This window comes from Solanum dulcamara, chromosome 6 (assembly GCF_947179165.1).
Source record: "Solanum dulcamara chromosome 6, daSolDulc1.2, whole genome shotgun sequence".
Classification (NCBI taxonomy): domain Eukaryota; kingdom Viridiplantae; phylum Streptophyta; class Magnoliopsida; order Solanales; family Solanaceae; genus Solanum; species Solanum dulcamara.
Window position 1 is genome coordinate 64034496 of NC_077242.1, and position 26016 is coordinate 64060511.

General features: G+C 37.6%; 1 protein-coding gene across 3 annotated transcripts; it reads right to left on the bottom strand.

The window, feature by feature from the left end:
* Positions 1-301: 301 nt before the first annotated feature.
* Positions 302-5408, bottom strand: LOC129892440 (uncharacterized). Of its 3 annotated transcripts, XR_008767320.1 has the most exons (4): positions 5103-5408; positions 3111-3312; positions 989-1051; positions 302-607 (listed from the first exon to the last, which is right to left on the bottom strand). XR_008767320.1 is itself a non-coding variant. In XM_055968007.1 (3 exons), the coding sequence occupies exons 2-3, from the start codon at positions 3310-3312 to the stop codon at positions 996-998; spliced, it is 258 nt and encodes an 85-aa protein (XP_055823982.1). In that variant the 5' UTR covers positions 5103-5408; the 3' UTR covers positions 728-995. The 3 variants fall into 3 exon arrangements, 2 of the variants coding, with proteins under 2 accessions (XP_055823982.1, XP_055823981.1); XM_055968007.1 differs by lacking the exon at positions 302-607 and having other exon boundaries at positions 728-1051; XM_055968006.1 differs by lacking the exons at positions 302-607; positions 989-1051 and having other exon boundaries at positions 2699-3312.
* Between the last annotated feature and the right edge of the window lie 20608 nt (positions 5409-26016).

Genomic DNA, 26016 nt, shown 5'->3' on the forward strand with positions numbered 1-26016 from the left:
ATTTGTGAGTAGGGTTGGGCGTTCGGTATTCGGTTCGATATTTTCAAAATTTAAATTCGATAATTCGGTAATCGGTAATTCAAAGTATATATTAAATACCGAATTTTCAAACTTCAGTTCGGTAATTTGGTAATCGGTAAATTAAAATTCGATTTGGTACGGTATTCGATAATACCAAAATTTTTGCATCTTATAAGATCAACCAAAATGCAAGCACTTTTTTTAAATGGATCACCGCCATATGCAGTTGCAAGTTTCTGAAAGCTAATATTTCAGACAATAGAAGAAAGGTCAAGTCTTCCCATCTTTTAATTTCTCTCTAGCTTCAAGCATACAAATGCTTCAAAAAATATATGCAAGGGGGAACACATTTGCTGGAGTCACATACTCACATTATATTTATTTACAGCATGACACAGGAGGATAGATCCTGACCTCCGACAGGTGAGCTGAATGATTGAATCTGATCTAATTACAAGATAAGTAGCCACAAACCATCTTAATTTTACTACTATCTGAGTTCCTAAAACTAAAAGGCAACAACAGCAACAAACAACAACAACAACAGCAGCACACTACACCCACCTGCAGCAGCAGCACACTACACCTGCAACACACAACAATAGCAGTCAACAACAGCAACAAAAAACATAAGCTGCAACAGCTACACTACACCTGCAACACACAACAACAGCAACAAAAAACAGCAACAAACAACACCCACCTACAGCAGCAACAAACAACACCCACCTACAGCAGCAACACACAACAACAACAGTCAACAACACCACCTGCAGCAGCTACACTACACCTTCAACACACAACAACAGCATCAAAAAACATAAGCTACAGCACCTACACAGCCTACACTACATCTGCAACACACAACAACAGCATCAAAAAACATAAGTTGCAGCACCTACACAGCCTACACTACACCTGCAACACACAACAACAACAACAAACAACAACAACAAACAACACCCACCTATTTTTCAGCAACACACAACAACAACAGTTAACAACACCACCTGCAGCAGATACACTACACCTGCAACACACAACAACAGCAACAAACAACAGTTACAAATAACACCCACCTATTTTTCAGCTTCAACAATGCAGTCAATATCATCCATAGCTAAAAAGAATTTAAAATGTGTCAATAATTAAACAAAGTAAAAAAATATAAAAATAAAATACAAAACTGAAAAACATACCAAGTTCAAGTTTCATAAGATCATTAAAATCTCCTTCAACATTTATGAGATAAGGCTCATTTCGACGCCAATCTTGAAGACAAATAACAGCTTACACTAATTTCAGAGTCAAAGAACTCCTAAATGAATCAGGAATGCGGCCCCCAATGCTAAAGGCACATTCCGATGCCACACTAGAAATTAAAATTATCAACACATCACGAGCCATCTCGGGAAGAATTTTATATCTAGGAAAATGAGCTTTTCACCACGACAAGATATCAAAATTGCCATCATCATCATTTGGCTCTAGTTCTTCACTAAGATACCTTTCCAACTCCGATTTACCACCCAAACCTGTACCATCTTGTTTGTTCCTCTTCATTTGGATCTTATTTCTCGCTTTTGTTGATTTTGTGCTTAGAGATAGATGAATCTGATGTCTGACCCAATAAATCAGAGAGAGAAGATGAGCGTCGAGATACATTAGAGAATTTTTCTACATACTCTTCAAACATAGATTTTATGTAAGTCACCATTTCATATTTTATTTCACTCCCCTTTTCATCTCCAAACATATCCTCAAGTGTGTCGCCAACATACTCAAGTTTGTTATGAGGATCTAAGATAGAGGCAATAAAAAGCACTTTATTCATTTTTTCAGGAGCACCCCAATACTTGACAAGCTTTTCTTTCATTTTTTCTCCCATTTTTGTCAAAGAAGGATCATTGTCTTTCATACACTCTCTTAAATGATTGTGAAGCTCAACTATATCTTCAAAGTGACCATTAGAAGTGACGTAGAGTGAACCTGAAACCTTCTCAGTTAGATCATAAAATCTTTTAAGAAATATTACCATATTTCTCATCTTTTGTCAATCATCACTTTCAAGTACACCTGCAACACTTCCATCTTCACAAACATGATTAGCAAGATAAGTTGACAATCCACCATCTTCAAGATCAAACCTATCAAATGCCCTCTCAAAATGTTGTGCGGCATCCAACATCAAGTAGGTCGAATTCCACCGGATTAAAACATCTAAACATAATGACTTCTTACTGTCTATATTTTTTAGTTCACAACATTCCTCAAATTTTCTAATCCTTGCGGGAGATTGTCTAACATATTTCACCATTTTCCTAACACGTTTGATCGATGGACCAACTTCTTTCATGCCATCTTGCACAATAAGATTCAAAATGTGAGCCATACATCTCACATGAAGATGGTTACCACATTTCATGTTAGATCCCCAATTAACCATTTGTTTGTGTAACTCTTTCACCATGACATCATTAGAAAAAGTATTATCTACAGTTATAGTGATTATTTTTTCCAATTTCCAATCAAGCAAACACTTACTAATACAATGGGCCATTTCGTCATCCTTATGACTAGTAACAACCTGAAAGTTTAAAATTTGTTTATGCAAGAGCCAATCACTATCAATAAAGTGTACTGTCAAGCACATATAATTTATTCTTTGTATAGAAGTCCATGTGTCTGTGGTTAGACAAACTCTCGGTGATGTTTCTTTCAAATACTTCATAAACTTTTGTCTCTCTTCACCCAAAACTACATAACAATCCCTAGTCATTGTTCTATGGGAGGGAACTCGGAATAAAGGTTGGGTTTTTTTATAAACTTCTTAAAACCTTCCTTTTCAACAAAACAAAAAGGAAGCTCATCAAGGATTAACATCTCAACTAAAGCCCTCTGAGATGCCTCTTGATCAAAAGTCCAAATTGCCCCATCACGCATTTCACCTTCTAATGGAAAGTTTAAATTTGATTGTTTGTACTTGGAATTGAAAGTGTTAGCCTTATTTGAATTTTTAGGACAAGTTTTCAAATGTTTATTCAGTCCACTTGTTCCATTTTTAGTTGAATCAGCTAAGAGAATTTTACCATAATACTTGCACTTTGCTTTATTAATTCCATCTTCTATGAGCTTATCATAATGCGGCCAAGCAGCAGATCTTGATTCTATAGCTTTCCTCTTCACAGTCACTGAATATTGTTCAACTTCCGGTGTTGAATCAAGAGACTCAGTAAGAGCCAGAGGTGCACTTCCATTGACATTGGTTGTTCGACTTGTTTCATCTTCCATCTAAACATAGAAGAGATTACAAATATTATAAGACATAAATTAACAATCATTTGAAACAGCAAATACAACAACAACCCAGTAAAATCCTACATCATGGGGTCTGGGGAGGGTAGAGTGTACGCAGACCTTATTCCTACCAAGGTAGGACGGCTGTTTCCGGGAAACTCTCGGCTCAATAACAAAAGGTTAAGAAAATGTAAAATAAATAAATAAAGTAATTGAATAAATACATAGCTATTCAAAATACTAGAAAACTGATGGAAGCAGTTAATAATTTTTCATAAATATCAAGTCTCTCAAGAGCCATTCTGCTAGCATTTAAGGCTATTTCTAGCCTTAAAATAGACCTTACAAAGAGCAATATATTTGCTGCAAATTCAAAAAATCACATGCAGGAGCTGACTGATATCCTGGAATGCTGAATTGAGAAATTCATCCTCCCCTCCCCAGACTTCACTTGTGGAATTACATTAAGTATGTTGCTGTTATTGTTGAATTAAGAAATTCCCTATAGTATATTTTGGAACTATTGGTGACTTGAAGTCAGGCATAAAGATAAATCAGTATGGCAAGGAGGCATTAGTAAGTACTTGAAGAAGCTCACCCCTTAGGAAAAAATATTTTCTTTTGGTGGAAGGCTTACGCTGGTGAATAGTGTTCTTGATGGCATCCTACTTACATGACATCTCTCATGCCTATACCAGCAAGTGTTGAGAACAAACAATTAACAGCATTATGAATGAGTTTTTATAAGAGGGGAACTCAACTAGAAAAAGATTTCACCTTGTAACATGGCAGCCAGTGACGAGGAACAAGAAAGTTAGTGGTAACACAAGCATCACAATAAGAACTTTCTTTCTGAGTGGCTCTGGAGACTGAATGATAACAGATGGGAGTTTTGGAAAGACCTTGTTATCACTAAATGTGGTAAAAGGGATATGACGACGGATTCTTGTGCTACACAAGTTATTTTGCTAATAAGAGTTATTTTCCAGACTGCACAGAGCATGTGTCACACAAGTTATTTTGCAAAGAAGAGGTTTTTCCATGTGCAGTAAATGTTTACTATGTGAAGACTCACAAGAATCTAACAGCTATTGGAACTATGTTTGACAGATTTGGACATTACTTCTTAACATTTTGGGGGTTGTTTGGGTGATGCCACAAGATCTTAAAGAATTATATCAGCTTGCAAGGGTGGGGAATAAATCATATTATGGCATACAGATCAGATATGACCAACTAGACCAAATGAGGATACAACTATAACAAATATCAAAACGAAAAATTTTGCAGCATAAACATCAACTTCCCAAAATCCAACTTTAAGAAGATGTCTAATCAAGCTAAAAATTAATAAATCTAGTAGTAAATCTCAAACATATACTAGCTTTTAACTATACATCAAGAACTCAATTCGATGATTACAGGGCATTTACTAAGAAAGCTCTGTATGGATTTGCAACATAATAAAAAATTTCAAGATCCAACTTGAGAAAATCTGAGAGCTCTCCAACTATATTACCATGGAGTTTAACTAAAAACAGAAAAATTAAGGAGTAATCCTTCACATAGAAACTAGCTTTAAACTGCATCATAAAGAATTCAATTCAGTTATCCAATTTCAGCTACAATTACCACACTCTTCTTTAGTTCTTTTACAGACACTGGTTCTTGCATAGTGGAGCCTTAGAGAGAAATTGGGTGCTCTTAGAATTTGTTAATTTTACACAGTAGTGTGAAGGAAGACTGGAAGAGGAAGAGGAAGAGAAGAAGCAAAGAGAACTTACCTTCAAGTGAAGCGGTGAAGGTGAAGGCGGCGTGAAGCGGTGAAGGTGATGGTGGCGTGAAGCGGTGAAGCTGATGACAGCGTAAAGTGGTGAAAGTGAAGGCGGTGTGAAGCAGTGCGTGAGGCTGTAAAGCCTAAGCAGATACAAATCTTTTCAAAAGATTTGATATTTGATGGAGAACGGGAAGCTGATGGCAGCGTGAAGCGGTGAAGGTGTGAAGTTGAAGGGCTGAAGGCGGCGTGAAGACTGAGGTCTGAGGCGGTGAACTCAGAAGTTAGAAGTGAAGAGTGAAGAGTGAAGATTAGGGCTGGACAGTATAGGGATGAATAATTGAATATTGAATACTGAAAGAGTGAAATGGATCATCTGAATAAGTGAATTGGGCTAATGGGCTATTAGGGACTTAGGGTATGTTACATAATTGAGCTGGGACTTAGGGTATGTCAGATATAGTTAAATTATAGGAATGGGCCCAACAGAAATAATTATAGGAGGCCCAATTTCCAATAGAAATAATTTCGGTAATCGGTATTTATCGAATACCGAATGAGAAAATTATAAATACCAAAATGTTAAATTTCGGTACCGAATACCGAATCGAAGTATCGAGTACCGAATACCAAAATATCAAAATAATCGGTTCGGTTCGGTAATTCGATTTTTGATATTTTATGCTCACCCCTATTTGTGAGTGCAATTTATTTTTTATCACTTTAAAATTTCTTGCAAACAAATTGGCACGCCCAGTGGGACCAAATCTGCCCTTCATCTCTTCTCTCAGTACAAATTAAATCTGCAAATCTGAAACCAAAAGACTTGCAAAGGTGGAAGAATGAGTACTTCAAGTCTCATCAAATCTACACTCCGACAAGCCTTGAAGTAGGGAGCATTTGTAGACAAAAATTTGTGAAACTCTACAAGACGAGTTCAATTTCAGTTAGGATTCTTGGAGTTTACTCTATCCTAAACCTTAACTCATGCATGTATAAAGGGTAATATATTTTTCTTAAAGAGGCATTTCTAATACTCATAAACTGTTGGGATATTCACAAAGATCAGATTAAGATTTGGTCAAACTGTTCTTGACAACCAAATTTGTCGAGAAGATCCACAAAATCCTTTCATAGAGATCAAACAAATTTCAAGGAGGTCCACATTATCCTAGTTCGAGAAATACACCACTAACTGCCCTCGAATTACGGAGAAATTTTATGAGAAAAGAATTAAAGGAACAAACAGATTTGTACAACATTGTTTATCAATAAAATTATGTTTCTTCATTGTTTATTTGTGATCGTAATTTATTTTCTATCACTTAAAAATTTCTCCTTATATAATTTAAATATATGCTTAATATTTGAGATTGAGCGTAATTAACGAAAATAACATATTTTATATAATTAAATTAATTAATTAATTAATAGACGAATGAGAACATACACAAAGCTCTAATTCTTTCTTTTTTTGTTAGGAATAGGAACCTGCAATTCAAATTTTACAACTATAACCCTTCTTTAGATTAATTCATGAGAAATATACTATCAAAATGACACTACTTCATAGACTTTTAGCCATTACTTATTATAGAAAAAGAAGGTGATCATAGCATAACCGTAAGATAAAAGGTGACCATGTCAGAGCCGTAAGATAATTTGTAAAACGAAAAAGAGATAACGTTTGAATTTTCAGGTAAATAAAGATCCCATCAACTGAAAACACAAGAAATCAAGATCAAGCAAAAATTAATAACTAATGACAACACCTTTTCCTCCTCAAGCTTCTTGATCTCATCACTATCTTTCAAAAAAAATAATCGAGATTCAAATGTTTCGTATGCAACTCTTACAATATCAAGACATATAACTTAAAAACAAAAATAAAAATACTTAGCTTTATTCCATTTACAGATATCTCAAACCCAATTTAGAACTCAATTTTCTATAACTGCTTTCATAATAGTTAAAGATAGCTAAATCATGATAACATAATAGCTCTTTGTTCCGATCCAACTCATCAGGCCATGTGGGGACCTGTTCTAACACCTAGATAGAAGAATTTATCCACCCGTTTAAAAACAAGTCATGTGGAATAAGCAAAAATACCATGGTTCACTTTTATAACAATAAGAAAAGATCTCAAATTTGACCTTCTAATATAAAACTTTGAGAAATAAAATAAAAATCCTTTCAAAAATACCAAGAAATTCCTTTCAAAGAACTAATCTAAACAGATACAAGAGCTTCTAAGAATAAAATGGACACAACTTCCACCATAGGCAAGGAGGAATGAAAGTTGTTGGAGATCATCATCATCTTCACCTAAGAAAATATCATTGATCCTGCAACAGACTATGCCAAGTGTAACATGAGTAGTATCACTACAATCAACACGTACTGATAGGCATCATCAGCACCCAAATCCACCACATAATATCCTTCAAAAAATTCAGAAAGACATACTACTCAAAATTATGTAACGTCCCTGAATCTCAATGTCACAACCTTCACTACCAACCACATACCTCAATACTCTACTACACCATTCCACTGCCAACTCCACCACTACGAGCCAATCCACCCCTCACCCGATCATAACTTGACCTAATTCACTAAGCTCTTTCCAAGCGTATTCTTTACACCCCACCAAGGCTACCCAAGCCTACATTTTCTAGATAGATCCCACACCATTTGAACAGATATACACAGTCTAGGTAACCAACTAAGAATCAGACCCATGATCATCAATCATGATCCAATCACCACATGAGACATGAACAAATCTTCAAGTTCATCCATCCCTAAGTCTCACTTAGCTTTTCAATTAAAAAGACCACTCAAGGATCCTAAGGACATAACTTGTGGTGGTTGACATGCAAACCCTAATCTATATAAGAACTATCCAACATTTAAATACCCACCCCGATTACTGAAGGACCAACTGGTGATACACACAATGCAATCAACAACCCGGCCTACTCACGGATCAAACATGCAGCAGTCATATTACAAAAGTAAATGTAATTCACTCATGAAATCCGCACACAAATTGTTAGTGTACCAGCATGGTATTTGAGCCAACCATATAAGGATATTTCTGTATCAGGTGCGGTACTTATGTCAATCATGAAACTGTTAGTGTACCAGCGTGGTATCTGAACCAATCAAAAAAATGTCAGTATATCGATGTGGTATCCGATCCAATCAAAAAATTATTAATTTACCGGCATGGTATTCCATCCAATCAGGAAACTGTTAGTGTACTAACGTGTTACCCGATCTAACCATATATCACATATCACAATCACAAACACAATGAATAGGAGTCACACTTGCATACCAAAATAAACACATTCATCGCATGTGATTGATAACATTTATCATTTCAAATCATGTTCTTTCCTTTTTCATAATCATATATCATGATGCATGCTAATGAAGCAGTTAACAAGCACATATAACATAAATAGAAAAACAAGCATCACCTATCTGAAGGGTTCCCTTTCGAATAATTCCTAATCATATTCCAACCCCCACAAATTCCTTCCCCATGATAACACCCAGCAAGCATCAACAACTATCAACCGTTAGAGGAACAATCTTATCTACCTGATAAGTTCCCACACCAACAACATTAAAAAAACACTTGTACTCGTCCTAGCTCTATATCCAAAAGCCTAAGCATGAAGTCTATCATCAAATTATAAGAATATTATGAGATAGATCTGGGTGAAACTACTCAATTATGCTTAGCCTACCTGGATGCCAAACAACTGTGAAAGAATTTTGATCATGATCGATTTTCTGGCTTCATGAGGCAAAGTTTGATAGGCGCAGGCCTGAAATCCATGAGTTATGACCTTCTTGCACTAGAATTCCTCCTCTCCCATATTCATAAGCTAGAGCAGCATTTTAAGGACTTTTGAGGTATCCTCCATCTATTTTACCTATGAAGGAGAGGAGGAAAAATAAAAGAATTTTTGTTTACCAAAATCTGCCTCGCCGATCCCACTATTGCAGTCCTCAACTCACTATAGCGATCTTGCCATAGAGGAATCCCACCCTCTATAATGGTTTGCCCGGAACAGAAACTCAGAAATTCTGTAACACCCTCCAAAATTTCTCACTAAGATTCGGACCATTTTTCGCGTACGTGTAGGATCAAACTCGACTATTGTGAAGTGTATGCATGAGTTAGGATGAGTTTCCAAGTAATTGAAGAGTGTTAGAGGTGATGTGGGGTCACAAAGGATCCCTAAGACGAAGCTAAGTCCAAAGAATTCGTCTTGGCTAAGTTTTAGAATGAATTCGTATAAGGGGACGACTTCTAACGACCATATCTTTTGAATTATGACAATCTGGTAGCCAATGACCTATTAAATTAAAGGTCTTCGAGTCTTCTCTCCAAAGCCGCTAAGATTGTAATTTTTGGAGTTCGGAGTCAAAAGTTACGACTATCCTAAGACGGACTAGTACTGCAGGAATTTCAGGCCTGGGTTGTAACTGTAGGAAACTTGGGCTTGGTGCCGCAGTGGCGTGATGCGCCACTATAGCGCCAGGAACCAGCCTCAGTAGTTTGGTCCCTGGCGCGGCGCGCCACTATTGGATGTGCAGGATTTTTAAGCCTATTTTCCAGAACCCAGAAAACTTAGGCTTGGAGCTGTAAGGGCGCGACGCGCCACTATAGCGCCATAAAACAGCCTCAGTAGTTTGGTCCTTGGTGCGATGCACCACTATCATATGTGCAGGTTTTAAGCCTATATTCGACTTGGCGCCGCAGTGGCGCGATGCACCACTATAGCGTCAGGAGGATTTTAACCCATTTTTTCCAGATTTTTGAGGAAGGGCAAATTGGATATTTTTGCTAATTATATATACACTGATTTGGTCACGATTTGGACCATAATTTTCAGTCCATTGCCTCTCCCAAAAAGCCCTATACATCCTCTCTTCTCTCTCAATCCATCTCCAACAAGGATTGCCTTCAAGAACTTCAAGAATTCAAGCCTTCCATTGAAGACCTAACATCAAGGTTTCTTCAAAGTCTTCACCAAGGTATGTAAGGCTACTCAAAGCATGGGTTAAGTCCACCCATGTGCCTACACCTTCTTTGAGGTTAAATGTTCATAAGAATGGAGTTTCTTGATAGGCTTCTCTCCAAATGAGTCTTTCATCTATTAATTTGATTCTTGTTATGTTGATGTTGTTGAGTCAAAAAATTTCTAAAATCTTCATGTTAGTATGAGTTGATGGATATGAATTGTCAAACATATTTTATTGATTTTCTTAACTATGTTGATTATGTTAAATATGTTAATTTTCTTAAACATGTTGCTCATCTTGAATTGTTGATTTAGAATCTTGGAGTTGTGATGAGTCCCAAAGGGTGTGTTAAATGAATAGAGGAACGATTGGATAGGTTTGTATATTGTTACAAATACATATTTAACTACTCTTGAAAGATACGATTGAGATTGATCGAATAGTATGATTGGAAAAGGTTTGATTGTGATAGAATTGATGATTTGACAAGGTTCCAAATGAGACTTGTCGATATGATTTGATTGAGTTGATTGGATGGAGTTTTATGAGCATTGAGTCTTGGGAGGAGTATCGAGCGCCGAATTGGGTAAGAGTAAGTAATAACTCGAATCCAATAACTACGTCGCCAAACGTAGGAGGGGATTGAACCGTTAAAAATGGATGTTTCCCTAAATTTATTGTCCTGACATTATAGGACTTGGTTGGATTGGATCCTTGAGTGTTTGATTCGTTCATACTCTGGCAAAGTATGAACGAACGCGGCAACAATGTCGGTTTGTTGTACTGGTACTGGCTCATAAGTGATGGTTGTCGGATAAGAGAAACTCCCATAGAGGTCTTGATAGTACTCTGAGTCGGATTGAGTTGAATTGTATGTGATTGGTCCCGTCTAAACCATATTCATGTTTAGGCTTAGGACACTTGATTGAGTTGTTCTTCTTTCTGAGTTGAGATTCCGAGTTGGTTTGATTCTCTCTGATGTTGTTTCACTCGGCCATTTTACATACTCGTACATTTCATGTACTAACGCCATTTGGCCTGCATCGTTTCATGATGCAGAGACAGGTACTAGAGATCATCAACCGACGCACCGTTGAAGATCTCCTCACTTCTAGCTAGTTGGTGAGTCCTCCCAGTGTCCCTAGGATATCGAGATTACATTTATAGCTTTGTTTTGTTTTCTTTATTTTGATCGTTGGTAGCCATGGACTTATCATTGGCACCTCCTGGATTGTTGATAGAGGCTTCATAGACTAGAATATGGAGTGCTGAATTGTCCGTTTGGACTAGTTTTATTCTAGTTAGTTATTGATTGGGTATTTGTTTGGCCTTTGGCCCTAAATTATGAATAGTATTCTTATGATTGAGTCTTTCGCTGATAGAATGTGAATGAATGAAAGTGTGACTGGACCAGGTGGTTCGCTTGAAGGCCAGAAATGACTTTCGAGTGCCGGCCACGTCTAGGGTACCCTCCCGGGCGTGACAAATTCTCTCAAATTAGCCTATGTCGCAACACACACCTTCAAATTCTGAGTAGTCAAACCGATCCTTTAATTTCACGCCTAACTCAATATCAGGAAGTTCTACTCATCTGAATTCAATTTCGAAGAGCTCTACAGATTTCTTAACGTTATAGCTAATAGAAAAATCAACTCAATCTCAGACATTTTATCTAATCCTTTTTCGGATTTTCCTACACTTTACCTCGCTCAGTTGCCATCTGAGACTAGCCTAGCCTAAAATTTTAAAGTTACTACACAAAATAAATTCTGGCCCAATTTCTTTTGTCATTGGTTTATCCATAACGACCAGAGGGATCGTGACACAGATAGATATAAGAACGAAATTTACCTCTATCGACATCATTTGCATAACTACTGTCAACAAATGTCACTGACAAATAAGACTAACATATACCAGAAATTAAGAGTTCTCAACTGGATTAAAAGAATAAATATAGTAGAAGAAGATCTTCACATGTACACATGGATCTACAAATAACTAACACATTAAAGACACAAACATACTCAAATAGTAATGACAACTGAACAAATGAATTTCTTTTAAACCTGACGCAGATCTTCGTCCTCAATTAATCCTGCTTGGTAACTAATCACATTTGAATTATTTTCAGTGTTATCACCACTAAATCTCCTACAAAAAGTTTGGAAGAGAAAATAACATCAATTTTAGCTATATATATAAATCAACTTTTTTAGTTTATATTGTTAAATATGTTTGCAGCATCCAAGTACTTTCCTCCTTTTTTAAAAAAAAAATTACGATATGAAATAGGAATCAACAACCTTAGTTTCATATTCTCATTGATAAAATACAAGCAATCTTTGGTTATTATAAGCATACTCAAATAAACTCTTTAAAATTTTACTTTACGCAATCATTTTACGAAATAAAGGACATATGTTCAGATAATGCCTAAGAATAGTTATTTTTGTGGGATTTGACCCCAACCTTGTTGAATTCTATATTTAATAGCGATCGTTTTATAACTTTTCAGATGTGTAATTTGAGCGTATCATTAACCCTCAACATTAGTTCGTTACTCTTCTTCACCTATCACAATATAATTTACTACCCGTGTAGTCTCTTCTTGGGTTCACCAATTCCACACAATTATAATTACTAGACATCCCTTCATCCCCGTACAACAGTCATCAGTACCACATTGTTCATTATGAATACATCTCGAACACATACAAGTTGACTCAGTTAAGTTCACTCCCATCCTTACTACAATTATTTTCAGATTATTACTAAGAATTGATCACGTGCAATTAATCCCAAATCAACTCTTTCATATTCATCATTATGAAATTTATTCGTATTTATCACCACATGTAAGACACACACATTCATGCTATCCAATATTACTTTCTTTTTTTTAAGTCGATCACCAGAACATTGTGCCAGCATATATGCCTAATCATTGTTCCCAAAATTTATAATAAAGACGGAATTGATAGTTACAGACAATGCTCTTGAACAACTTTTTATAGCTAACATTGTTCAAGAAGCAAATAATGATCAGCCCAATGATGTTCAACCACCCCTTCAAAAAGTTGTTCCCAAAATCATGTTGGGTTTAGTTGATAGGTTGAATGGAAAATGGAGGGAAAAAAAGTGGAGGGAAAATGAGTTGTTCCCTCTTGCTTTATGAAATAAATATTTGTCCCACATAGGTGATGGAAAGAAAAAGTATCCTACTTAAAAGTAGTAGCACTCCTTCATGTTGATAAAGGGTTAAAAAGAGGGTCTCCCCTCGCACTGTTGTTGTTGCTCGCTCGGCTTGACTTAAGATTTGATTGATAATTTTTTTGGACCAAATTTCCTTTAATTTTATTATTAATTAATTGAAAAACCCTGACCCATGACCCGACCCGTTTATTTCTTTCCCGGATTAATTTAAAACATTTCCTACCATTTTTTTTTCAACGGATTTTTTCTGAAAAGTTGCAACTTTTTCTGAAAAATTGCAAACCTTAAAGTTGCGACCTTTTCCCAACAGACATTTTTACTGAAAAGTTGTAAACAGGGTATATATTTATGTTGATACTTAGAATTGTTCCTTACGAAAATTTCTGATAAACAATCTTCTTCTTCTTCTTCTTTTCTCCACTTTCTAAAAACTCGTGTGATATACTGCCTTCGAGTGGTTCGCAGTCACCCTAATTTGTTGTACCGCTATTCTGGTGAGTAAATCGTTCTATCCTGAGAGGAAAGATTCCAAAACCTCGAGTACATTGAGGGAAATAATTTTCTTAAGGATACACTGTGCATTCAGTGGGCTCGATTTTTGTTCTTACATAATTTTTCAGATATTGTTCTTATTTTCAGTTTCTGTCCAGTTTCGGTCTTTTATTTTCAAAAATTATTGTTATTGTTTTAATATTTTACAATACAATTTACTAACAAAACAAACTTTACAACCTCAAGAATCAATGTCAATAAAGAATTTTATATATGCGCTTATGTCTTTTTTTTTTTTTTTTTTTTTTTTTTTTTACGGGAACAGAACCTACACGAGGCTCCCACCTCTCGTGCACAGTCAGGGGTTAAGCAACACCCCCAAGCCTTAACATAAATAATCAAAATAAAATACAAGGAGGGGGACATAAACCTTACCTCCAATCCTATGGTGGTTCATAAGTCGGCTAACCGATTAAGGTCGGCTAACTCATCCCCGATACAAAAAGAGACTAACTATAACTAGAAAGCAGTAAACCTGTGAGAGGACTCCTCCCGGTACAATTTCAACTATGAAAGCATAAATGAGGGAGACTCTCCCCTTCCATGAGAAAAAAAGAAAGTAACCTACACTAGTCCTATTCCAACTATGCTACGTACCAGACATAGCTACATTGAAGAAGAACAAGTATACGAAACTTCTATCTCGCATGGGATGGGAAAATTCTTTTCATCTTTGCTCTTTCTAGTCTTGTCGTACCAAGTAAATCCAGGTGAGATGTGTCATTGCATCAGTATCATGATTATCAGCTATGGGGGCTGAAAGGAGAGGAAATATATGGAGCTATAGTATTTAACAGCCTTGGAGTTGTTGTGGATAAAATTGAGAGCCTGAATATCAGAACAAGTGTAGCTGCATTCGACCACCCTAGTAAGCCATGCTTTAGTATCCAGTTGTTTACAATTATGAGGATCTGCACCTATAAGTAGCCAAGGAGACAAACAAACATGGGTGTTGCAGTCCTGTATCCAGTTCCTTGCTACCTCTCTAGCTGCAGTGATAGCATGCTTGTTGTTGCAGGTTAGGTTCAGTAGTAGATCCCTTTTTTGGTACCTGCACATGTAAACAACACCAGAAAAACACACAAGCAAACAATGGCTCTTGTGTGCTGCATATGCTGCATATTGCTGCTGCTGTGCTGCATTAGCAACTAACAAAGGGGTAGGCAATTGTGGGAAATGAACAGGCTGGTGCAGATTTGTGTGCAGCTTCTTGTTGTTGCCATTGTAGTTAGGCTGCTTGTTGGTCCTTGCTTTGAAGTGGTTCAGCTTCTTGGAGTACCTGCACAGCCAGACAAAACCAACAAAACATACAACCAAAGAAGTGTGCAGGTCTTGTTTGGTTGTATCTCCATCAACCTGCATAAACAAAGAAGCAAACAAACAAGCAAGCACACAATTATAAGAACTTGCAGCTGGCTTCCACCTGCCAATCTGCAGGTTGCTGGAGCTGATGGCTGCAGGTTCCCTAGGCTGCTTGTTGGTCATTGTTTTGAGTTGGTTAGACTTCTTGGAATACCTGCACAGCAAAACAAAACCAACAAACTTATGTATGTTTCTTGTCTGCTGCAGGTTGATGGAGTTGTTGCTGAGGTTTGTTGATAATGGAGAAAGTGGTTGGCAAGCTGATTGTGCTGCTCCAAAGCAACCCCAGGTTACTGCAACCCTTTTAGCATTTCCAAGGGAGGTCTGCCAGCTACATTGGTGAGAGCTGTAGCTGGGGTACCTGCATAGAACAAAACCACCAAACCTCACAAACAAGGAGATCTGCAGGCTGCTGTATCCATGTTCTTTATGTGCTGCCAGTTGGTGGAGTGTTTGCTGTGGTGTGTTTATGTTAGAGAGTGTGGATGGAAGGCTGAGTGTGCTGCTCCATGGGAGCCCCAGGATATTGCAGCTCTCATAGCAGTTCCAAAGAGGGCCTGCATAAATGAAAAAAGGCCATGGCCAAACAGGCTGAGAAGAACAAAGCCAAAGGTTGGAGTGGATGTAATGAGATTGCTTCTGTGGAATCCTGGTAGGCAGATCCAATTTGTGATGGAATAGCTCCCCAGTTGTTGATGTACCTAAACAAAAACAATCAAACAAATACAAACAACCAAACAAACACAAAAACCAGGAGCTAATTGCCATTCTGCACAATTCTTTTGTAGGCCTCTTAGTGAAGGTATTTGTTTTGTTGGTTGTATCTGTATTGTGCTCTATGTAGGTGTTGATAAAACATGTTAGTGAGTCCATCCTGACACCTGCAGCTACACAACAAACAGGAGCCAGCAGGACAGGGGTTGCACAATGGGCTGCTGCAAGTGTTGAGCTTTTAGAGAATTCATGGATGGAGTGGAGAAACTGCTGTATGTTTGTGTGCAGTTCCAATTTTGTGTTGGAGAACAGAGGATCCTCTCTTGTGATCTGGTTCAAGTTGTTTGTGTGTGGCTCCCCAGTAGGTATTGCACCTAAACAAAAACAAACAAAGGAGTACATACAACCAAACAAGTACCAAAAACAATAGGAGTCTCCATTTCTGCACACTCCTTTTGTTTCAGTCATGGAGATTCCTGTAGCAGTGTTGTCCTCCATGTATTTGTTGTTAAAGCATGTTGGTGTATATCTCCAACAACCTGCAATTACACAGCAAATAGCCAAAGACAAGCAAGGACCTGTACAGGTTAATAGAAGAGAAAGGATCTCAAAGGGAGTTTTGGAGCCTGTTAGCATTTTCCATGTCGCTCGACTAACGTCTCCTCTTATCCGTTTGAGCTGAAACTTTTTGAAATTTGCATATATATCCTCTCCTTTATCCATGCAAAGTTTGGAGGCTTGTTTCCCAAGATGGAGCTTCAATTTAGCAAAATTCTTCCTTTTTAATCTTAAGACAGCTAATTGTTTCAAGCTCGCTCGCCTAACGTTTCTAATTATCCGTTTCGGTTGAAATTTCTTGGGCCTTGTCAAAATAACATATGCTACAATCCTGCAAATTTTGGGAGCCTTTGGACAGGCCCACATGATACCCCTCACCCTGCACCTGCTGCCCTGCTGAGACTTAGAGGCTGCAGGGGGTTTGGAGGTTGTATTTGTGCTCTTCTCTATATATTTGTTGTTGAAGAGTGCTGCTATATCACTCCAAACACCTGCAATAATACAGCAAACAAACCCAAACAAAACATAATATACACAGACTAGCAATAGAGAAAGGACCTCATTAAGAGCCTTGGAGACTGTTATCATTTTCCAAGTCGCTCGACTAACGTTTCCAATTCTCCGTTTGTGCTGAAACTTTATGAAGTTAGTATATATATCCTCTCCTTTAGTCCTGCCAAATTTGAAGGCTTGTTTCCCAAGTTGGAGGATCCAAATTACTAAAGACCCTCTCTTTATGCTTAAGGCAGCTGAATGTTTCCATGTCGCTCGCCTAATGCCTCCAATTATCCGTTTGGGCTGAAATTTCTTGGGACTTGTCAAAATAATATATTCTACCATCCTGCAAAGTTTGGGGGCCATTGGACAGGTCCACATGTTACTCCTCACCCTGCACCTGCTGCCCTGCTGAAGCTTAGGGGTTGCAGGGTGTTTGGAAGTTGTTTTTGTGCTCTTGTCTATGTATTTGTTGTTGAAGAATGCTAATATATTACTCCAGACACCTGCAATAATACAGCAAACAAGCCCAAACAAAACATAATATACACAGACTAGAAATAAAGAAGGGACCTCAGTAAGAGCTTTGGATAGTGTTATCATTTTCCAAGTCGCTCGACTAACGTCTCCAATTATCCATTTGAGTTGAAACTTTATGGAGTTAGCATATATATCCTCTCCTTTAGTCCTGCAAAGTTTGAAGACTTGTTTCCCAAGTTGGAGGGTCCAAATTACTAAAGACCCTCTCTTTAGGCTTAAGGCAGCTGAATGTTTCCATGTCGCTCGCCTAACGCCTCCAATTATCCGTTTGGGCTGAAACTTCTTGGGACTTGTCAAAATAATATATTCTACCATCCTGCAAAGTTTTGGGGCCATTGGACAGGTCCACATGTTACTCCTCACCCTGCACCTGCTGCCCTGTACCATCCTGCTAAATCCTAAATCTATTGGTAAGGAGATTATCCTATTAGAGCAGTAAATTAGGGAGACTCTCCCTTTTTCAATGGACCTGATTATCATTATTAATATCAGTTAATATTTCAATGTATGAAGAAGTTCCTTCAATGTGGTTGATTGATCTTCTTCATCTTGGTTCTCCTGAAGCTAGCCATGCCAGCTTTGTCCATTTTGTAATGTCCCTTGGTCTCTCTTGGAAGCTGCTGAAAGCTGTAGTAGTGTTGTGTATAGCTTTTCATGTGGCTTTCCTTTGAGAGTGAACCTGCAGTGTAATTAGCTTCCCTAAAGATATGACTGAACTGGAAAGTCTCCAGTTTGCTAACCAATACCTGCAGTTCAGTAGTATAAGCAACAATGTTCCATGGAGGTTTAGCCTCTTGTTTGAGCCACTTGATTAGAAGTTCAGAATCCACTTCAAGGGCTACCCTGCTGTATCCATATTGTAGGCACCACTGAATACCAATAATTGCTGCCTGCACTTCAGCTTGGTTATTAGAACCACAACCTAGTGGAGATGCAAAAGCATATATTAACACTCCATTATGGTCCCTTAGAATGCCCCCTGCCCCTATCTTCCCTGGATTGTTAAGGGCACTCCCATCTGTGTTTAGCTTAATCATTGTAGGCTGTGGTTTAGTCCAGCATACTTTGGTTATTCTCAATTCATGTTGTCTTTTTTCAACCATGGTAACCAAATCTGCCCAATTACTTGGCAAATCAATATATGGATACACAGTGGAGATAAGCATAAATAGATCTTTGGATATTGAGAATATTACTCTAGTTGCATTAGACTTCTTGCCTCCATACTTGCATGCACATCTATTCTTCCATAGATTCCAACACACAAAAATGGGGGTGGCCTGCATTACTAACTTATGTAGCTCATTGTTAGTTTTGATTAGCCACCACCTCATCAATAGGTTTTTTAGAGGAATGTTGCTGTGTTGCAGACCCCAGTACCCTGAGAAGTGCTTCCATATGTGTTGTGCAAAGTAACCTGATACAAAGATATGCTCTATATCATCAAGACCTGCTCTATAACAACAGGAGCATGCTGCAGGAGCATGTCCAAATGCTACTATTCTGTCATTTGTGGGGAGTTTAAGTCTGAAAGCTCTCCAAAGCAGAAAAGAGGCCTTGAAAGGAATACTATTGTGCCATATGTTGCTGTTAGTGGTTGATCTTATCTTTTTCTTCCTTACCAACTCCCAGGCTGATGAACAAGTGAAATTACCATAAGAGTTAGTCTTCCAGTAAGCTTGATCCTGCATATTTGGATTGTAGCTGATGGGAGTGCTGAGAATTCTGTGCACCTGCTGAGGGGGTGCATGTTTTCTTACTTTCTCTTCATTCCATCCTCCATTTTCCATGAATTCTGATACAATAGAGTTATTCAATCTGGGGAGACTTTCATTGTGGTAAGCTAAGGGACCTACCCCTAGCCAATCATCCCACCAAAAGCTGCTTGTTCCAGACTTAATCCACCACTGTATATGAGGTTCTATATCCTTTTTGTTGCTCATCATATGCTTCCACATTAGGGACTGTCCTGTGTTCCACTTTTTAATGACTGGATGAGCCCTTTGGCAGTATTTTGCTTTAAGGAATTCCCCCCATAGTGTCTTCTTTGATCTGAAAGTCCACCACTGTTTGTATTGGAAGGATAAGCACACATCCTCTAATTTTTTCACACCTATACCACCCTCCTCATAAGGATAACTGAGAGTATCCCAAGAGGCCCAGTGATATTTTCTTCTTTCAGTATCCCATCCCCAAAAGAAGTCAGCAATTAGTCTTCTGATCTGATTCATGGTGGTCTTGGTAGGACTGATAGCTGACAGCAGGTGTATAGGAATGGATTGCATCACTGATTTCACCAAGGTGACTCTACCTCCATAGCTTAACATTTTAGTCTGCCATCCCCTAATCCTGCTTAGAACCTTAGAAACTATACTAGAGAAGTATATGATCCTTTGTCTTCCTATATATAGGGGGCAGCCTAGGTAAGTGATTAGGCCATGAGTGCATTTGTATCCTGTGATCATGCTGACCCTATCCACCACACCAAAGGGAGTATTCAGTGGCATCATGGTTTGACTCTTATCTTTATTGATAAGTTGTCCTGAAATAGCTTCATACAGTTTAAGAGTTTTGGTAATCAGTGTAAGTGAGAAGTTGCTGGTAGATGTGAAAATGATCACATCATCTACAAAGCTCAAGTGATTTACTTGAGGACCTCTTCTTTCCATCTGGAATCCTGTGTATAAATGATGGTGATGAAGATTGTTGAGAAGCCTAGACAGAACTTCAGCTCCAATGATGAATAAGGTAGGGGATAGGGGGTCTCCTTGCTTGAGTCCTCTTGTAGAGTGGAAGAAGCCATGCCTTGCACCATTAATGATGACTGAGTACCAATTGTTTGACATAATCCTCCAAACCATATCAATCAACACTTCTCCAAACCCCATTTTCCTCATGACCATACAAATGAATGACCAAGAGACCCTATACTCCTACCTTTAACAAATCCAGATTGGTTATCTGAGATTAGCTGAGGTAATATAGGAGCAATTCTGATGCTTATCAACTTAGAAATGATCTTGTTAGTGAAGTTGCTGAGAGAAATAGGCCTGTATTCTGATAGGCTGTTGGGATGCTCATTCTTAGGAAGTAGAGCTAAGCATGCATGAGAAATAAACTTGGGAATACCATGTCCATTGAAGAAATACTGGACTAATCTCAGTAGGTCTTCACAGATGATATCCCAGCATGAATGAAAGAATTTCCCATTCATTCCATCTGGTCCAGCAGCTGATGTAGGGCTCATAGAAAATACAACTTTCTTCAGCTCATCCATAGTAGGTAAGGCTTGCAGGCTCTCATTCTGCTCCTCTGTAACCATCCTTGGAATGCACTTAAGAACATCTTCCCTGATCAGTCTCTCTTCTCCAGTGAATATTTTTTCAAAGTGTGCTGTGGCAGCTCTTGCAATATTTTCTTCACCTTGAATAGTATTGCCTTGTTCATCACTAATCTGATGGATGAATAACCTTCTTCTTCTTCCTCTGATAATAGCATGAAAATAGCTGGTATTGGCATCTCCATCTTTGAACCAATGAAGTTGACTTTTCTGCTTTAAAATAGCCTTCTCCATCTTCAGATATCTGATGTACTGAGCATTGATATGATGTAGCTTGGACCTGTTCTCTTCAGTATTGTCACTGATTATTTTCTCTTCAGCTTGTCTCACCTGCTCTTCATATTCTTTTACTGAAGCAAAGATGTCCCCAAACTCATTTCTTGACCACTTACTAAGAGTATTAGAAACTCTTTTCAGCTTTTGTTGGAAGGTTCTCATTGGATTTCCTTCCACAGGATTATCCCAACATGCTTTTACAGTGCTAAGGAAATTGTCATTGTCTGTCCAGCAGTTTAGAAATTTGAAATACTTGATAACATTACCTTGTTTTGCCCTGCTTTCCATCAATAGAGGGCAATGGTCAGATCCTGTGGAGGCTAAGTGACTGACAGTTGTTACAGGCATGACTTCTAACCAAGAGTCATTAACCATGGCCCTGTCAAGTCTTTTCCAAATTCTAGCATCTTTGTCCCTATTGTTGCACCAGGTGAACTTCTGCCCACAGAACCCCAGATCAGTGAGTCCACATACTTCTATCACACTAATAAATTCAAAGCTCTTGTTCATATTATATGGCTGGCCCCCCATCTTTTCTTCAACATCTGTAATAACATTGAAGTCTCCAATGGTGCACCAAGGCTTCTCCTTACTGGAGAACTGCAACATCTTGTCCCATAAGTCTCTTCTCATGTAATCCTTGCACTTTGCATAGACAAAGGTAATGAGGTAGCTATTAGGACAAGCCACATGATTGATCTCACAAGTGATCTGCTGCTCATCCTGGTCCAAAATGTTGCAGGCAATGTCTTTGTTCCAGAATAACCAGATTTTGCTATTGGAGTTGGACATAACATTATCCATACCTAGCTGAATTCTGTGGAACTGAATTTGAGATTTGTTGGAAAAAGGTTCCAGCACTGCTATGATAGACAGCTTATGAAAGTCTTTCAACCTTTGTAACCTATCAAGGGTCCCCTGAGTATCAATACTCCTTGCATTCCAGCAGATTGTACTAATCATCAGGGTTTTTGAGTTTTGGACCTAGTGTTGATGTTGCTGTTGACAACAACATTAGCAAAACTGCTGATGATACTTTGTTTAGTCTTCTTCTTTGTCTGCTTACTTTTAGAGGGTGGCTCCTTCTTTTCCTTGTCTTGCTGACTTTCCTTCTACAATACAGCTGTCATTGTAGATCTGAATGCCTCTAGGTGATCTTCATTTTGTGCCTCTTCCCCATGGTCATGGTCTTCCACATCTTCAGAATGAGTGACCCTATGTGCATCAGATGATCCCTGGGACTTAGCAACCAGTTGGACCTCATCCTCATGCACCTTGTCCCTGGATGGGCTGGAAGCCTTAATTTCACTCACAACATCCTCATCCTCAGAGTCAGTCATTGGTTGATAATCACTGTCCTTTTCATCTTCCAGAGGCTGGTCATCAGAATCTTCCTCATTCTCAGACTCACACACAGCATACTCATCTTCTTGTATGCAGGTGAGCTGAGGTAGATCAGTAGCTCTCTCAGTGATGATTTCAGCTGGATTTCTGGGAGATGTAGGAATGCAATGGGCTTGGAGAGGAGTGATATTCATCCCCACCTAGTCATCATCTAAGACAATTTGTTGACACCCCTGCTCCCCTTGCTGTACTATCACACTGTCCATTTTGGGAGTTTGACATTTCTCAGTTGAGTTCATTTCTTTTATTTTCTTTTTGATGGCTTCTCTTCTTTTCTTGCTCAGCTTATTCTTCTGAACAGTAGTACTTTTACCACTAGTACTGGGATGAGATCCCAGATCTTTGGCCATGGCACCTTTGCTAGCTTGCATGGTAATTCCAACATCATTAATGGATTTGGATTTGGTCAAATTATCTAATTGATTGATAATCTTTTTGGATCAAATTTCCTTTAATTGTTTAATTAATTAATTAAAAAATCTTGATCCGTGATCCGACCCGTTTCTTTCTTTCCCGGATTAATTTAAAACATTTCCTACCATTTTTTTTCCAACGGATTTTTTTCTGAAAAGTTGCAAATCTTAAAGTTGCGACCTTTTCCCAACAGACACCTTTTCTGAAAAGTTGCAAACAGGATATATGTTTTTGTTGATCCTCAGAATTGTTCCTTATGAAAAGTTCTTATAAACAATCTTCTTCTTCTTCTTTTCTGCACTTTCTAAAAACTCGTGTGATATACTGCCTTCGAGTGATTCACAGTCACCCTAATTTGATGTACATCTATTTTGGTGAGTAAATCGTTCTATCCTGAGAGGAAAGATTCCAAAACCTCGAGTACGTTGAGGGAAATAATTTCCTTAAGGACACTGTGCATTCAGTGGGCTTGATTTTTGTTCTTACATAATTTTTCAGATACTATTCTTATCTTTCATTTCTGTCTAATTTTTGTCTTTTATTTTCATAAATTATTGTTACTATTTTAATATTTTACAATACAGTTTACTAATATTCTTAAGGAAATTATTTTTTTTTAATTTTTCTGATTAAACTATATTTTGTTTTGGAGACTAAAACCTGTGTGGTTTTCTACTCCGTATGAAATTTTGTATTCTGACTTGAAGAGTATAAAAACTTTGTTGGAATATTAAAGTTTATACTTGTACAACGATTTGAAAAATATAAAAACTTTATCATTGTTGTTGTAAAAATTCTGATATTCTGAAGTATTAAGACAGTTTGTCTATTTTGACAGTGAAAAAAAATGGCAAATACTTCTGCGACTGTTGCTGCAACAAGCCGCACTGCTATGCCACCGGCATTTTCTGGAGCCAACTTCAAAGGATGGCAGCAAAGGGTGTTATTTTGGCTTACTACTCTTGGTATGCAGAAATTCACCAACGAAGACCCTCCTGTGCCTGCTGCTGATATGTCGGCCGATAAAAAAAATTATGATTTCTGAGGCATGGACACAAGCGGATTTTCTATGCAAGAGTTATATCCTAAGTGCTTTGGATGATGATTTGTACAATGTCTATAGTGCTATAAAAACTTCTAAAGAATTGTGGGATGCACTTACGAAGAAGTATAGGACTGTAGACGCATGCTTGAAAAAATTTGTGGTTGCTAAGTTTTTAGACTATAAAATGATAGATAGTAGAACCGTTGGAATCCAAATTCAAGAATTACAACTTTTTTTTCATGACCTTATTTCTGAAGGTATGGTAGTTAATGAGGCATTTCAAGTGGATACAATGATAGAAAAGTTACCTCCTTCGTGAAGAGATTTCAAAAATTATCTAAAGCACAAGTGCAAGAGAATGAAGTTGGAAGATCTTGTGATTCATCTCAAGATTGAGGAAGATAACAAAAAAGTCAAAAAGAAGTCGCGTGGAAATTCAACGATTATGGGAGCGAACATCGTTGAAGATGCTGCTTCAAAGAATAAGAAAAGAAAGAAACCTTTTGGAAAGAATAAGGAGCAGAACAAGAAAAAATTCAAGGGCAATTGTTATAATTGTGGGAAAGGTGGCCACAAATCCCCAGATTGTCGTCTCCTGAAAAAGAACAAGGAAAGGGACAAGCCAATATTATAAAAAATAAAGAAGGCATGGATGATCTGTGTGCAATGCTATTGAAATGCAACTTAGTAGGAAATCCTAAAGAATGATGGCTTGATTCAAGAGCTACGTCGCATGTTTGTGCAGTCCGAGAAGCCTTCGCTACTTATTCCCCTGCCGCACCTAATGCGACTATCTATATGGGAAATTTTGCCACGACTAAGGTTGAAGGTTATGGTAGAGTATTCCTGAAAATGACATCCGGCAAGGTGGTGATGCTGAACGAAGTTTATCATGTTACAGAAATGAGAAAGAACTTGGTTTCTGCCAGTCTTCTTATCAAAAATGGATTCAAGTGTGTTCTAGTTTCAGACAAAGTAGCTGTCACTAAGAATGAAATGTATTTAGAAAAAGGTTACCTCACTGATGGTCTTTTCAAACTAAATATAATGGTTATTGATGATAATAAAGTTCAAGCTTCTTCTTACTTACTTGAGTCAAATAATTTATAGCATTCACATTTAAGACATGTCAATATAAAACCTTGCAAAAACTGATTAACTTAAATGTATTGCCTAACTTTAATTGCAATAAATTAAAATGTCAAATATGTGTTGAATCTAAGTATGCTAAGCATCCTTATAAATCTATTGAAAGGAATTTCAGTCCCTTAGAATTGATTCACACAGACACTTGTGATATGAAGTCAACACCAACTTGTGGTGGGAAAAAGTACTTTATAACTTTTATTGACGATTGCACTCGATATTATTATGTGTATTTGTCCAATAGTAAGGATGAAGCAATTGATGCATTTAAGCAATACAAGAACGAAGTGGAAAATCAATTAAACAAAAATATAAAAATGATTAGAAGTGATAGGGGTGGAGAATACGAATCTCCTTTTGCAGAGATATGTTTAGAATATGGAATTATTCATCAAACTACTGCCCCTTACACACCACAATCAAATGAAATTCCGGAAAGGAAAAACCGAACATTAAAAGAAATGATGAATGTTTTATTAATAAGTTTTGGTGTACCGCAGAACTTGTGGGGGGAAGCTATCCTTACAGCTAATCGAGTACTTAACAGGGTGCCCCACAGCAAAACACAATCTATTCCATATCAACTATGGAAAGGAAGAAAACTCAACTTGAAATATTTTAAAGTGTGGGGGTGTTAAGCAAATGTCCAAGTTCCTTTGCCCAAAAGGGTAAAAATCGGATCAAAGATCGTGGATTGTGTTTTTATTAGTTATGCTACAAATAGCAAAGCTTATCGGTTTTTGATTCACAAATCGGACAATCCCAAAATTTATATTAATACGGTAATTGAATCAGATAATGCTAAATTCTTTG

Coding starts and splice junctions, on each gene's coding strand:
- LOC129892440 (XM_055968006.1), bottom strand. CDS start 3,312: ATGGAAGATGAAACAAGTCGAACAACCAATGTCAATGGAAGTGCACCT.